Source organism: Herpailurus yagouaroundi, unplaced genomic scaffold, assembly GCF_014898765.1.
Source record: "Herpailurus yagouaroundi ecotype Mexico unplaced genomic scaffold, PumYag 142, whole genome shotgun sequence".
In the NCBI taxonomy this organism is placed as follows: domain Eukaryota; kingdom Metazoa; phylum Chordata; class Mammalia; order Carnivora; family Felidae; genus Herpailurus; species Herpailurus yagouaroundi.
The window spans coordinates 22,071,552-22,088,256 of NW_024412397.1; the positions used below are offsets into that span (position 1 = coordinate 22,071,552).

Here is a 16,705-nt window from a genome sequence, read left to right on the forward strand (position 1 = left end):
TATTATGGGCTGTTGTAAGTGTTCAATGACACTGAAAACTTGGAAAATTGTATTCTCCTCTCAGGTCAGCCATATTTATTCCTGATTTTGTTTATTTATCAAATGAGAATAAAATGTTTGCCTTCCTTGTGTTTTGGGGATTTTTTTTTCGTTCGTAAAAAGCATTCAAGTAAGAATTTAAAAATGACAATTCTGGCATCAAATAAGTAGGATTAAGTGTGTAAGATCAGCTTTTGACAATTCCCAATTTTATTCGAAGTGATTCCCTGATACGTATGGGGAAGTCTATCTTTTTTTTTTTTTTTTTTTGTAAATTTGAGACCTGAGATGGAGAATAGAAACTTACTGCTACATCATTCTCTAATCATCAACTCTAAATATTGGCCTTAGAGAAACCATATAATTTCATTTGGATGTATGAGTTTGGTGTGGGACTGAAGTCTTAGCATACGGATTTCCACACAGGTTAGAACGAATCCGTTGGTTTCCCAGAACCTCTTTGTATCTATATGTTCATTTCTCTGTGTCCAAGTTTTTTTCTTCATCCTTTTTCTTACTTAAAAAAAGTCATTTTAGAGAGAGAGAGAACATGAATGAGGGAGAGGGGCAGAAAGAAAGAGAGAGAGACTCTCAAGCAGGCTGCATGCTCAGCACAGAGCCTGACACAGGGCTTGATCCAACGACCCTGGAATCATGATCTGAGCTGAAATCAAGAGTCAGACGGTCAACTGACTGAGCCAGCCAGGTGTCCCTCTCTTACTTTTTTCTACTTTCTTTTTGTCTCTTACCCACCATAACCAGCCAAATAATGAAAACTATATCCTGTGTTGGGTGATAAGACCTGGGATTGTTAACACAAGTGGGCACTCCTGCTAGAATCACATTTGTCTAAATACGTATAAAATGTAACATCATACATCTGTCATTTTGACTACTTACACAAATAGGTAGTTGTAATTCCAAAAGGAAAGTGTCAGAAAATGTGCAATTCCACCTTTCTCCTCTCTTCTGTCTTTTTCTGTACTTATTCCTACAGACCAATGATTCCCTTCCATGAGTCACCTGCTAAGTATCAGGAAGACCAAGATGATTCCTACTAGCAAGGAGCTCAGCCCAGTATGAGCTCTTCCTCTTTCAAAAACTGATTCTAATAATCATGTATATCAATAGATATATAATGGTGGACTCATTTCTTCCTTCTTTGTGGTAAAAAAAAATACTAAAAAAACAAAAACAAAAATAAAAAAAACACCAGGCTATGGATTCAGGAAGACCTGACTTCAAGCCATAGGTCTATCATTTTCTGACTTTGCAACCTTGACCAACTTGCTTAATCTAAGTATGTCTCAATATTCTCATCTGAAAATAAGTTGCCATGAGGTAATGCATTGTAGGAATCTAATATAGGTGGGTGTTCATATTATAATATCTTATATATAGTGACTACGTAGTAAGTGCTCCATCAATTCATTTTTTTCTCTCCTTCCTTCCTTCTTTTCTTTTTTCTTTTTTTCCTAATATTAGTAAAGCTTAAGGAAGTGTCATATTTGGAAGAGCTAGAACTTTGACTTCAAGTCAAGCAATAGATTTAATAGCAATTCAATGATTATTCTACTCAATAAATATTTATTAATTAACTACTAAGTGTCAAGAATATTGATACTGAAGACAAAGTATTGATCAAAATCTGAAACCTGTTTTTATGGAATTTTCAGCCACATAATAAGCGTTTAGATTTTTTTCTCCTGATTATATGAGAAGGGGAGGTAGAGGAAGAAGTCAAGATGGCTAAATTTCCAACTTTGCAATGGGGTGAGCCTGAAAATTTTTTAAATGATGGGAGTTAGAATATTTAGACACGTCTGACTGTAGTGAGTGCTCAGTGGGGCCACAATCCTGGACGGTCTTACAACCTATTACAGAATATAAGAATGCATTATTTGGCTGGTTACGGTGGGCGGTAGACAAAAAAGAAAAAAGAACAAAAAGAGAAAGAAGGGAGAGAGAGAAGGATTGGGGAATAGTAGGAGGTGCCAATAAAAGAGGCAAGTAGAAATGTATAATATGAGGTAGGATATGCATGTTTAGAATTCCTTGGATGGAGATGCAGATTTCAGAGACATAAGTTTGTATTCACCAAAGTCTTGGCTATACTATACACACTTTTTCAGATAAAGTAACAAAGAGAACGAAAAGATCTATTTAAGAAACGGCAAATAAAATGTCTGCTAATAAGACTGAGAAGCTCTAGCCTGAAATTAGAAAGAAAAGTGGGTAGGTGATCTTACAAAAGTCAAGAGGAAAGAGAATTTAAGAAAGAGGAAAACAGGACTAGAACATCAAATGACACACAAAAAAGATAACATAATCTTATCCATTGGATAGTACTGATACGGAAACAATCTCTGAAGACCTAACTTTTTTTTTTAACTATGTTGGTCTCTGATGTTAATGTTGGATGCTGCATTTATTTAGATCAATGTTTCAAAACTCTAGCTGTACATTAAAATCACTTGGGGAGCTTTTAAAATATAGCATGCTCAATCCTTTCTCAAATAAATTAAAACATAAATCAGTTGAGAATCACTGATTTGAACCAGTTGAATACTAATAAGCTGGAGCAAAACATAGTGTAATAGTGAAGAGTATGAACATGAGTTTTAAATCCTAGCTCTGCTACTTCTTGGTTATTGGACTCTGGGAAAGTTATTTCCCCTAGAAATCTCTCGTCTCTTTATTTTGAGGTGGAATAATAGGAAGATGGAATCCCGTATAATACTAAAGTGCTTAGCATGATGCCAAGCATATAATAAATTCTCTCCATTCTCTCCTGAAAATCTCAGTACAAATTCCTAAGCTGCCAGTTTACAATCAAGGAATCTAGGCATTGGCATTATCTAGATCTCCTTCTTTGTCCTCTTTTTTTGTTTAATCTTTTTGAAGTATATATATTTACAAATTGATGCTCGGTTCTATGCAGAGTACATGAGTAAAGCCACACCCTAGAATGGATTTCAAATGGGAATAATAACAGCAGATTTGTTTTAGTTCTCACTGGACATCAGAGACGTTTCTCAGCAGTTTATTATTACATTCTACAAAAGAAGTTATATTACTATCCTTATTTTTATGGATGAGAAAGTGACCTTAGGAAAGTTAACTTACCCAGGTATCTCCCTCAGAAGCTTAGGGTCCTAACCACCCTGCTCTACTGCTGTGTGCATGCAAGGACTTGGGAAACAAAAGAAACATAAAGGTAGGATATGAGCACATTCTGCCACATCGGCACATACACGCTCTGACACTTTGGAAAAGAGCTCACATTTCCTTTGTACTTTAGAGAAAAACACAGTGTAGTAAATCTGGGCCCTCTGCTATATGGTATTTTGAATATTTCGGCATCCTGTTTCCTGGAAGTAATTTCACTGAAAGAATCAATATGTATGGAATAGAAACTATCTTAAGGGTTTTGCTCCCTGTTGAGTTGAGTCCAATTATGTCAACTTGATAATAACAATTTTGTTTTAATAAATAAACTAGGCTTTTGACGGTAAAAAGTATTGCATCCCATACTTCTATCTTACCATCGTGAGAGATTGGATACCGAACATACAACTTTTAGTAACATATGTGGAGAAGGTTTCTTATACATGCACTGTCACTTTGGCACACAGAATTTTATTGCTTAGATTAATTTGCATTTCTTAATATGGAGCAGACTTCCATTTTTTCCCTGAAAAAGCAAAATTAAGCTTCCTTTCAGAGTTGAAAACACATTCCATTGTTTACATTGACTATTTGATGAGATTCATTTCAATAAGAGTGGAGAATTTGGGTAGTATATGACTTATTTTATCCCTTACCAAAAAATATGTACTTTTTCCATCAGAACTTGTTTTTATTTAGACAACTTCTATTCTGTTTTTTTTCTTCTTAAGCTTATTATCTATTGATTTACCATATGCTTATAAATAACTGTTTATAACATAATAAAAAAGTCATCATGTAAACAAACCAAAATCTAAAAAAAGCACTGAAATAGAACCAATGAAAATACATCATAACACTGAGGGGAAACAGAAAGAGAAAATTAGAATGAGCCAGGCTCAGTTTTAGAAAGTCAGGCAGAGTGACAACTCAGCATATAAGATTTTGGGGAGATTTAATATCCCTCTTCTTTTTCTGTATTTGTCAGCTCAAATGAAAATTCTGTTTGCTATTGCACTAAGAGCAATTTCCTAGAGAAAACAAGTCTTCAACTTAAATTTAAATCTCATTTGGAATTTTCACATTATCTTTTCATTTTGGAAAATTCAGAAAGTAACTCACACAAAGTAAGTGTGCCATCTGAACTGTAATTTCCAAGCTTATCTCTGTTATCACAGAATGACTGAATTACTTTGCTAATTTATAATAGTGTTATCCACTTGTATGAAAAAAAAAGAAGAAAAAGGAGTGACTCTTACATGTGCCTAACCCAATGGTTCAAGTTAATTAGACTATAATGTGCACATTTTTAGTTATACAATATTTTTCATAATAATTATATGCTATGGAGACATCTATTAAAAGCCTAAAGTGATCATTTAAATGCAAAATCCCTGATAGAACTCCATTATATTTTTCATACTAAATTAACATTACAGGCTTCTAATGGATGCTTTAATTAGGCATTGATGTTATCAGCAATATTTGGCAAAATAAAATGTGTCACTGTGAAATATTCATTAAGTTCAATTTCTGTCAGTCAATATTAAGTATTTTATGAACCTTATGATTTAAGTAAGAAGCTAAAAGCTAAAGTGAGGAACTAAAAACCTCTTTTGTATGTGCCATTCAAAAATACATGGTCATTAGGTGTCTTTTGTATTTTATAACTGCCAAACAACCAGCTTCTTGTTAGTCATTTATGCTCAGAGACATTCCATTAGAAGGTTGTCCTAATGCTCCACAAGATGAAAGACAAAAGGTCTATACTAATTAAAATACACATCCTTCAAGAAGCAACTCAAGTGAAATGTGTGTGTGTGTGCATATTTGTAGGCACCTTTAGAAGAAATTCCATGGTCAGTGGGGGGCAAGAAGAGACAACCAGAAAGCATCAGGGAGTACACAGAAATTCTGGGACAGAAAACAAATACACAAAAGGCATGGCCAGTACACACGAGGTAAGCAATCGCAGGGCAAGCAGAGCAATGCTGGGAATGTAGCAGAGAGGCTTACCGGTAATTTTCCCATTGGCTTCCAAGGGAGGCTGCCAACTCACAATGACAGCACGAGGCTTCCCTTCTCGAGTAATGACTGTCAAATCCTTGGGAGCAGAGGTCGGGGCTAGGAGAAGAAACAAAGACAAGGCCTTGTCATTGGATGTGAAAGAAAACAGACGTTTATGAGACTTCTAATCATGATGTTGACACTCAGAATCCATCGTGCAGTATATCATGTTTATCCTACCAGTTTCGATTTATTTCAAGTGTTTTAATTAAACAAGCAAACAAAAACACAGAAATTAATGTTTTTTCCATGGAAGTCAAATGACTTCCAAAGGTGTAAATATGGAAAAGAGAACGGAGTATGTGTGAATACAGAGAAGAAAAGTATAACGGATATTTCCAAGTGAGCACCACACTAAACATTTAAGAATTATTATAAGAACAAAGAAATGTACACATACTTAGTGAGATTGATGGCTACCTGTCTCCAAGAGACAGAATTCTGTACCAACTGTAGGATTTATAAATACAAATGTCACCTAATTCTATATTTTCTTAAAAGCAAGAAGAAGAAAAAAGAAAAGAATGTACTTAAATGCATTAAGATGTTTTAACCATCTTTCCTAGGTAAACATACTAGGTTATCTCCTAACAAGAAGGCAAAAAAAAATATTTGAAAATAGAAGAGGTATGGAATCTATGAAGGTCTTAGTATCAGTCTGGCGTGGAATAGGAAGGCACGAAACTCTGCCTTTCTTAGAGTTACTTTTCCTACATGTTGTTGAGGGGAGGGGCAGAATTTATCACCCCAAAATATGCCTCTTTGGCCTAAAGACTATTTTAGGCCTCTTTGGCCTAAAGACTATTTTATTTCAAGACCACAAGAGACATCGGAAAAGCTCTGCAAATTTAGTAGATTCTCTTTTATAAGAGAAATTTTATTTATAAGAGTGTGTCCCTCTAGGTACCAAGAAGAGAATGACAAAATCTCTAGAAACTTTATTAAGGAGAAGGTAGGAACTTAATTCTGCATTACAATGACACTCTTGTTTCTTGTGATTTGCCTGAAAACCTCCCATAACTGGCTTCCCACCCCACAACATACTCTTTTGTTTTTAGTTGGAGATTGTATATAAGGTGACGGCTTGGGACATTTTAGGGAGTAACAGTTTTCTGGGTATTCTCCATGTATACAGGAGGTATACATGTTTTTAAACTCCTGTTTGTTTTTCTCCTATTAATCTATCTTTTATTATGGAGGAGTCTAAGCCAAAGACCTAGAAGAATAAAAGGAAAATTATTTTTCCTCTCACATTGTGCTCAACAAAATTTTAAATATATTTTATTTTTAACATTTATTTTTTTATTTTTGAGACAGAAGGAGACAGAGCATGGGGGGAGGGTCAGAGAGAGAGGGAGACACAGAATCTGAAGCAGGCTCCAGGCCCTGAGCTGTCAGCACAGAGCCCGATGGGCTCGAACTCACAGGCCGGCGCAAGATCATGACCTGAGCTGAAGTCGGACGCTTAACCGACTGAACCACCCAGGCGCCCCTGAATATATTTTAAAGGTGGCAGTACACTGGCCAAGCCAGTCCAGTATCTTCCAGGCTTCTTTAGACCTGCTTTTTCACTGTCTATGCTTTGAAATGCAGTGAGTTTTCCTTCTAGGCAATGCACAATGCTCTGAGTCGATTATTGATAGTCTCTTTTAGTTACCCTCAGTTTGACCTGGGAAATTTTGGAACATATCTTAAGTTCTATGAATGGGTTCTAGAGGTATTTCCAGATCTCTGCATAAGAATGCTTGTGTATTACAAGAGAGGTACAGTTTGGTCCTAATTCTGAATTCTCCGCTTTTACCATTCTCTTTGGCTCTTCTGTTGGCCCTGTCATGGGGAATCTGAGTTACAGTACTTCCAGTTTCTCTTCCCGAATATAATTTCAAGTGAAGGAGACACCAAACATTTCCATCTAGGATAACATTTATTTCCAATGCCCTAGTTCTCAAAGCCACTAGTATTCCAGGTTAACCAAAGCTGCACCTAATCATAATATCCTGACAAGGTACTTAATATATTTAAATTAAAAAAAAAAATGAAAGCAGGAAGAGAATACATAGGTCTAGTGTAGTTGAACCCTGAGTAAAGAAACTACATATGTATATGGTTTAATGAACCAAGAATGAGGCCATTCTTGCAAGAAAAGTTCTGTTACAGCAAAATATCAAAGAGGCAATACTCTCTTAAAGATGGATTAATCTCATAAAGAGTTCATTGAAGATATTTTCTAAGCCATAGATAGGAAGGTAACATATAGTCACAAATTGACTTAGAGTATTATACCAAGCATAATAAGGAATTTTCTGATTATGGAAGCAATTAAAAGATCTGTCTTTCTAACTACTCAGAATAGTGTGTGTTTTCTTAAGTGGGTTAAAATTCAACTTGATGGCTATTTAGAAAACAGTTAAATGGTGATGATTAGACTGCTTTACTGAATCTGTTACTATTTTCAAAAAAGATAAAAATGACTTCAACTTTACCTAACAAAATAATACACTGAAGAGGTGGTTATTTTTCAAAAACAAACAAACAAACAAAAAAACAACCCAATAAAACTTTTCTAACAGCCAATCTATTTCAGGTGTTGTGCAAGTTTTTCTTTTTCCTCAAGCCATGTGAATGTTGGTGAATAGCGATTCTGGTATTGCAATCAACAGCTTAAATGTTTAGGATTATCATATAAGCTGCACACTGTTTGGACAGGAATGTGGCTCTAACAACTTCAGGGATGTCTACTGAATCCAGCAGAAAGTCTCTGGTCTGTTCCTCTTCAATCTCACAGGTTCCGCCCAGAGGAGACCTTTTAGAAATTCTTCACTGACTACCAATCTTCTTTGGATTAAATGTAAATAAATAACAAATAATAAATACCAGGCCCTGATATTTACACTTCACTTTCTTTTACAGCCTCATTTCCCCTCGTTGTCCCATGATTCTTGTGGTCCAGTCACTCTGAACCATTCACAAGTGTCTCTAGAAGACATCTTTCTGATACTTGCTCATGTATTTTTGTACATGCTGCTCCTTTCCTTGGAAGTTCCTGGAATAGGTACCTGATGATCCTCCCTGGCCATAGTTCAATTATTATTTCTTTTGTGAAACTCTCCTTTATTTCTCTAGACAGAATTTATATTTGGCTCTGTTTGTTCAGATTCTAACTTGCCCTACACTCTATGGTTGTATTTCTTATATTATTTCAGTTTATTTATTTATTTTTTTTGCATTATTTCAGATGTCCTTCTGATTATTTATATTTTACTTAACTAGAATAAAATTAAGGATTTATCACCTGGACAGAATGAAATGTTTTATTTCAAGGATTTACCAACCACTCTTACCCTTGTCATAAACAATTCCAGCACAAGGACATAACTATGTGGCCCTATACAGTCTTTAATGTTACTACAGAATTAGAAGCAAACGTGGTGTTATTTCATTCAGTTCATTTCCTTCTCACAGTTCTAAAAGTCTGAAGACACTTGTGAATTATTTCTTGCTTCTCATCATCACCCAGAGATCTCATCCACATGCTATTTACACTTTTGTCCAGATCATTATCTGTTTTGACAATCACCCTGCCTAAAACCACTCTCTAGCAGTTAATATCTTTTTGTCAGAAATGGGTCTCACTGCTAGAACCCCTACAAGGCTATGCAGTTGATGAAAAATCAAGAGAATACATTTATCAATTCAGATTTTAGGGTGCATTTTATGAAAGGGAAAAATGAATGAATTTGCTTGCTTTAAGAGGAAATTAGTACTCCTTCTCTTTCATTCAGGGAAGACCTAATGTCTTACTGATTTATGTTTAACTCCTTTCATTTCCTTTTAAGTAAAAAGGAAGAGCAGGGCCTTTATTCTCCCCATGGTACATAATTTATTCAGCATGTCTCATTCTTCCTTTGAAGCTGTGAACATTGGCATCTAGGAGAATTCTAGGAGAATTCCTGAATTCTAGGAGAAAGAGTTAATATACGTAAACATGTAAAACAGAAGAAGATGAAAAAAAAAGAAGGATGTTGAAATTAAATCCGACAAACTAGAAAACTTCTTATAGAAAGAAGTATCCACAAAGATGTAACAATATTAACAGCAGACTCTCTGAGTTAAAGTAGTAGCTTGGAATAAGGGTCACAATTGCAATGCCATGGGACAAATTCTAATGGAAAAAGAAATTCAACTTACCTGAGAGTTTTATTGGTACAGCTTTATTTTTAATTTGGAAATGTGTGGTGTAGTTTACCCCTAACTAGAATACCATGAAACCAATCCAAAAGCATGTTGATTCCCTATTCTTCAGATGTTGGATTTCTGTGAACTATAAAAGCCAAGTGTACTGCATGTCTGTTAAGGTTATGAATTCAATGTTTATGGTCCATAGTAAATGTGACTGGTAAAAATTTACAGTGAGTTACATTTTCCTGTGATTTGAACTATTTCAAATTGCATGAAGGTTTTTCCATTGTGTTGTCTTATTTCCAAGGAGTGAACATAACCACAAGGAAACTTCTTCCCATACCCAGTTGTGGTTATTTATGGTAAACATTACAATGTGATTATGGCTATAATGCAATGTTTTATTTTGTATCTAATTTCTTTCCAAAAAAGTAAATGCCCACCATGACTACTAATCAAAGACTCAAATGTTTTGGACAGAGTTCAGTGCATGGATTTCTGCTTTCACTTAAAGGAATTGAGAAAAAAGATTTATATTCATTTAGATCCCTGGAGTTAACACCCAGATTAAAACCAGATTATTCAATATATTGAGGACTCATTTTCTTCTTTTGTAGAGAGGATAATACTAGATATGAAAGTACTTTGAACTACAAAGAATAAACTATTTCCTGCAGGACCAGGTGGGACTTAGACATCATAGTGCACATATATTCTGATATCCACAAAACCTGGGAAATACCGTTACCAAATGCCAAGAGTCAAAATTTCGAAGCAAGCCTTTCTTCACATACCTGCTTCATATGTGGTGGCGTGGGCAGTCATGCTCCATGTGCTTGACCTTCTGTTTTTTGTTACCATGACCGAGAACTCATACATCGTGTTGGGTTTGAGGCCTGTTGCTGTGTAACTCAGAGATGTTGTGTCTTCTGACTGTACAAGTGGGACAGAAGCAAAGAGAAAAAAGATGAACTCTATCAACTTGGTAAATCAAAACATGTACAGAGACTACCAAATAACCAAAAAAGAGTCTGTTTCCAAACAGCATAAAAGCTGTGACACAGAACTGGCTCTACTTCCCTTCTGTCAACCAGTTTACACTGGCTGATTATATATCTAAAACATGGTGGATAAAATCAGATGTGATGTTGTCCAGAGGGGCGGCCAGCTGATCAATTTTCCAAGGAGGGCAATAACCAGTGTGTCAGGACCAGTTCTGTTTGCTTCTCAGTTCCGTTTTTAAGGTAATCTTCACTGACTTTAACTGTAATTTGTTTGTAATAATCCACAATACATTTTACAATAATCAAAATACATTTTATGTCTTTTAAGTAGCTCATCATGATTGTTTTTCACTAGTAATAAAATTAGTTTTTAGAGTTTTACTACTTGTGATTTTAAAAAAAATCTTTAGAGTACAAACTTTTAGTGATCCCAGAATCTATTTGAGTATTATAAAGAAAAAAGACAAAAGCAATTGTTGTAGTATGTGGTCTTCTTTTGTTCAGTGTTCACATTAAACACACATTTAAGTATGGTCACTGGAGCAACTGATTAGGAAGGGAATGACAAATTGGGTATTAAAAGATTATATTAGTGTTAATATTATTTGTCTTTTGAAACCATTCTTTTTCAATTAAATAGCAGGTTAAAGATATTTTAGTAGAAAGTAAATTATCTATTTTTATTACTTACTCAAGAAATCAAAAGGGTAATGAAAAAAATACGTTAATCTTCCAGGTTAATGCATATTTTCAATATGATCAGGCAAATTTAGCCTATTTATGCCTCTATGATACTTGTAAGTATCAGGTTATGCTTGGTATTTAAATCTTGACCCTCCTCCAAAGTTTCATATTTATTTTTACTTTTATATTCACTACCTTTGTTATATATCTATGTCTGGAAAATCAAGGAAAGATCTTTTTCCCCACCTATGTCACACCTATCTCCTCCCATACTACTGTAGTGTGGTATATCTTTTTTATTGTACTATGAATCCTTAGATTATAGCTATGAAAATCCTACATTTCATTACAAAACCAAATAAATATTTAACTGTACTAATAACATTTTGATGATGTGCCCATCCATCCTATTAAAGTGATAACCTCATAAACATCTATCAGAAGCTCTTCTTTAAAAAAGCTATAAAAATGTGGGCCCTAAGTAAATGTAAAAATACATTGTAGGCTCAGGAAGATGGAATCCCATCAAATGAAACACAACATAGGCAGCTAGTACCTGACATGCTGAAATATAACTTCCAATCCTGTCTTCTTCACTATCATGAACACTTCTAAGTCTTACAAATGGAAATAAGGGGAGAAATGGGATGATGATGATGAAATACTTCAGTTAGGAAAAAAGGATCATACTTTTTATAAAACTAGTCTCTCTGACAATAAAAATCACTGGTGTTTGGGAGACCACTAAGTAATATTGTCCTTGTTTGCGTTTTAGAATGACATACTTGCATTCTGTAAATACCATGAATTCACTGTTTTCTCGGGAACTTCATGGAAGGTCGTTGCTCAGAATAAATCATTAGCCTAGAAGTACTTTGGAAATTCACGGTCAGCTATTTTTGTGAGCATAGACTACCCAGGTACTACCTCTCTGAGCCTCAGTTTGCTCATCCATAAAATGGAGATAACTGTAGCACTGACCTCCTGGCATTATTTAACGTGTAAAGTAAAACATAGTATCCAACCCAGGGAAGCTTTAGATAAATGTTAGCTACAGGATTTCATGCATTGTCTAATGTGATATTTAACTTTACACATGCATTAGGTTCCCTATTGGGAGGGATATCTCGAGGGTGAAACTGAGTCTTGAAAAACTCTGTACCTTCTGTAATACCCATGTTATATCTGGTAAGCACTAGTCAATACTCAATGAATGGGTTTTGAATAGAAATTTGTATAAAACATCATGTGATTAATCATTTTAGTAGAAACTAAATTACAGAACATTGTTCCTTCTGATAAGGAAAATCAAAACACAGTTTTAGACAATCAAAATATAAATGTCTGGATTAAGCCTTGATATGGGATTACATGAAGTAGAAGGGTACTCCCGTGGAGATAGCCTAGAAGAACGCCATAAGGTCATGCAAGCTCTAGCTGTAGTTTCTTGGGAAATTGTTTTTCAAGTTATACAACCTATCTATGTCTTCATAAAGGGATCTACATACATGCTTAATTACGGAGAAGCTTATTTTTTTTACAGTAGGTGTGAATAATCTAGTCATGTAGATGACAAGGAGATTGAGTAAATGCAGTGACATGACAGGGCACAGCAAAACCAATGCTTGTGCCCATGTCATCTGACTCCATGTACTGATTTTTCTGCCTCTATCTTGTACGTGCTCTGCCTACCTTCTAAAGCTGTCCTGGGGAGTGAAATGAAGTAATGGGCATGAAAGTAGTTTGAAAAGCTCACAATGGAAGATCAAAGCATTCCATTACCATTATTTGTAAAACTTAAGTTTATTGTACTACTTTCTAGGGGACTAGATACGTTCTGTATTTATCTTTGCTACCCAACGTACTCCACTCTGTCCTCTAACTCTCTTCTTCACAGGGTGTAGATGTAGAGCATGGGTGCGTAAGAAGGGGGACAGAATGTTAGTAACTAAAAGCCTTAGGTCAGGGAAGATGGTGGGAAGAGGAACATTTAAAATCTTTGTGTTCTATTCCCAGATATCAATCCATGAGAGAAATCAGCCTCCACTTACAAAATAGCTTTTGGGTTGAGTCTGACTTTGCAGGCATTCTTTGTGAGACTCAATAATTCTGTGTCTGCTGTATTAACTATTCAACTGAAATAATTTGCCTCAAGAAATTTTGGAACTTAAGCCATTATGCAGAGAACAATCATTGTCCCTCAGAACATTTCACATACTGGCAAAGTACCCATTGCCATTCTGTGAAATGAAGGTATCAAGAAAGTACAGCAATTATGAACATAAAAATTTTAAGGTAGTCTTTTAAAAGCAAACTTAGAATTGGGCAATCTGTATATAAAGAGAGACAAAAAAATGTTCTTATGTATTTCATTGGTTGTCCTATCTGATAATGTTATCTTTATTTATAGTTCTGCTGAGTCTTAAATCTAATACTGCAAGGAGATGGATAGGGTACTTACAACATATGTTACATCAATGATACTATTTGGACTTGCCTGGAGAGTTTTTCCAAATACCTGACCTAGCAGGGCAGCAGTAACAAAGAAAGCTTTTAAAAATGGTTTCGCCTAAAAACTGATATATGATGAAATGTGAGTTTTATGCCACTTAAAATTTCAAAGAGACTAGAAGGAGATCCAGCATGGCTACAGGAAGAGAGAGAGGCAGATTTAGAATATTATTGGTGGGATTTTGCTTTATCTCCAGGTTCTTTAGAGTCTGACACTCCCAAAGGATACTGTCATCCCTGAAATCACCACTGGCTAGAGGCAGGATTAAGCAGGATGGCAGTTTAGTGGAAAGAACACTGGATAAGATATCAGGAGGTTCAAATTCTGAGAGGTATTGCAGTAGAGTGGTAAAGAGAAGGCACCTAAGGGTCATACGAAGAAGCAGGAGGACCAGGATTGAACTATTGGTTCCTTGGTTATTTGGTTGTTGGGTACCATGTATGATCTTATTTTTAAAGCTACCTTCTTGATCCCAAATCCTCATCTTGTAAAGCCTTATATTTTAAATGAGCATTCATATATTATCTCACATGAGTAGCTTATGAATTCTTTGAAGTGTAGCAATGGAACTGAGTGTCTTACCCATTGCAAAGTTATAAATAATATGTTAAGTAGCAACAACTAAGCTGTGTTTAACTGCCTCTATAATCTAGTGCAGTTCTAGGTGCACAGTAGGTACCTGATAGTCACCTGTTGTTTTTCTCATTTTTGTCTATATTTTGTGTACTGTTTGTATATACTAATATTGTGGCAGGCTTAGGAGGTAACAAAGTTGTGCCCATATGTAACTATATGTTGGAGTTACTTAGGCCGGCTGACAGAGATTTAAAAATAATGAAGAAAATGCCTCAAATATCTATCTCTACAGAGCTCTTAACAGAGTTATGGGATGAGTCGGTGAAATGGGTTGGTCTCATTCATATTAGTCAAAGGGGAGTGTGCACTGTGGTTTTCTTTACCACATGAGGGTGTTTCAAGGCTAACTGAGGAGGTAGATGCCAATGGCTTCGAGTGCTTTCTAAAGACCTTATTACAAAATCTTCTGTGTTCCCAGTCATATTCGCTGTCAAATGAGTCTCTGTAGCATTAATAGGGTTGCCTTTGGTGTCAATCTAGAGTCCAAATAAAAAGAAAGACACCAAAATCTATACAGAAAACTAATGTGGAGCCCTGCTATTTTCAAAGAAAAATGGCATTCCCCTGTACAGAATCAGATTATTTATACAGACGCAGCATCTGGTGGAACTCAAATAACATTTTGCATTTCTTAATGTTTTTCTACCTTGCCTTAGAATTGTTTCCTAAGATACAACTATTCCCATTCTAATTTTAGATATTGAGTTATTAAAATGCCTTGTTTTCCACTTAGTGCCACTGCAGCAAAATGACTCATGACAGCCCAGGAAGCATTTAAAACAATGTATTAAGCAAATGACAGTTCATTTCAAATTTTACACTATCAATTAGAACTTCACCTTGTACTTCGCATTCGCAGAAAAGCTGGTCCTCCACCGGACAGTGTAAAGTCGCACTTCAGATGTTTTTTGGTTCTTAGGGACAGAGTTGTCTGCCCAGCTGACCCTCACAGCATCGTGGGTAAGAGCCACAGCCTGTACACCTACTGGTGGGAGCATGGGGGTGGAGACATCTGGGACCGAGGTGGGGAAATCATCAAGCAAAGGATAATAATCAACTGGGTCAGTGGGATCTGGGTTTAAAAACCCGCCAAATGAAACAAACAAATAAATACATAAATAAAAGAGTTAAAAAAATAAATATCAGTGGTAACACATCACAATGAGTTAAATGCATGGCAATAATGATGAAAGGGAACATGAGAAGAACAGAAAAAAATACAATTAATTCAATCGGAAAACTCATTAGAAACAGTATTGCTATGTTATAAAAATAACTGACTCTTTTCTATAATTCACTCATTTCCTTACAGTGGTTTTATCAACTCCACTTTTGGTGGTCACTTCTAGTTATATATTTTAAAAGTCCACTTTTTCTTGGAGTGTTGCTTCTTAAAATGTTTAGCATAGAACTTAACAGTTTTATAAATACACAGATAAAATAACAAGATCCAAAGGAGTGTTTGGTTTATTTCCTGCTGTAAAGGAAATAAGTGCCTATCTAATATCTGTTTGCTTATGTTTGTTTATTTTTCTCCCTTTCTAACTTGATTTGGTTTCCCTAACACTTTCATTATTGCTTAGCTTATATCTGCATAAGTATTGTTTAAGCAAGAAACAAACAAGAAAGACCAAAGGACCCTGCAGTCCTTAGCACTCTGTCTATGGCTATGATTGCATAAAACTAGACTGACCAAGTCCATGGTCCACATGGTCCAATGATATGTTTGATAACTAGGTTTCTTGTAGCACTTGGTACAGCAGGTTTTCTCAGATCAAAATCCTTAAAGAAAGCATGAAGTGTCCGTTTTACCCACATTCTCACAGAGTAATTAGGTAAGTTTTTAGACTTTTAAGGCATACCTAGATTCTATATTACTTGTTCCAAAATGTCAGGTTCCACGGAAAGACTTTATGTTATTGACGGGGAGACAGAACGAACTGTGTGAGGTACACACATGCTTTGATCCATTAACATAATCAGAACCTGCATAATGCTGTGTGTGGTTTTATAAAATCCTCTAGAAAAATTGTGTACTCTTTTTACGCTGGGGGTATCAGAATCAGAGGAGCTTATTTTCTGACTGTAGTAAGGTTCCAATTTTGAGTCTTTGATTTTATACCTAGGACTTTTACACTTTTGAAATTTCACCTTTAAATCATGTAATATTGTATTCTCACTAAGAAAAAGGAGCCTTCAGGCTGGGCCTATGATGACCTGGTAAAATGTGGAATATCTGAAGCAGTATACATACAGAGCTTATATTTTTAAATAGCCTAGTTCCAAGCACAGCAGCTGCTGGCTGGTTTTGTTGATTACTTCACTTTGTCCACTGTATTTCAAATGCCTATCCCCTACTCATTGCTCTGTTTTCCAATGAATTATTTAGTAGTTTACTGGGCTGTGGTCTTTGGAG

General features: G+C 35.4%; 1 protein-coding gene across 4 annotated transcripts in view; it reads right to left on the reverse strand.

Annotated features, from left to right (window-relative positions):
• DCC (DCC netrin 1 receptor) overlaps window positions 1-16,705 on the reverse strand; it is a 1,147,297-nt gene that overhangs the window by 109,392 nt on the left and 1,021,200 nt on the right. For 3 of the 4 annotated variants that reach the window (XM_040478797.1, XM_040478798.1, XM_040478796.1), the window contains exons 17-19: window positions 15,129-15,361; window positions 10,248-10,386; window positions 5,224-5,331 (exon numbers count right to left, since the gene is read on the reverse strand). In XM_040478797.1, the coding sequence (XP_040334731.1) occupies window positions 5,224-5,331; window positions 10,248-10,386; window positions 15,129-15,361 (480 nt within the window). The remainder of the gene's footprint in view (window positions 1-5,223; window positions 5,332-10,247; window positions 10,387-15,128; window positions 15,362-16,705) is intronic. The other variant, XM_040478799.1, reaches the window with a different exon arrangement.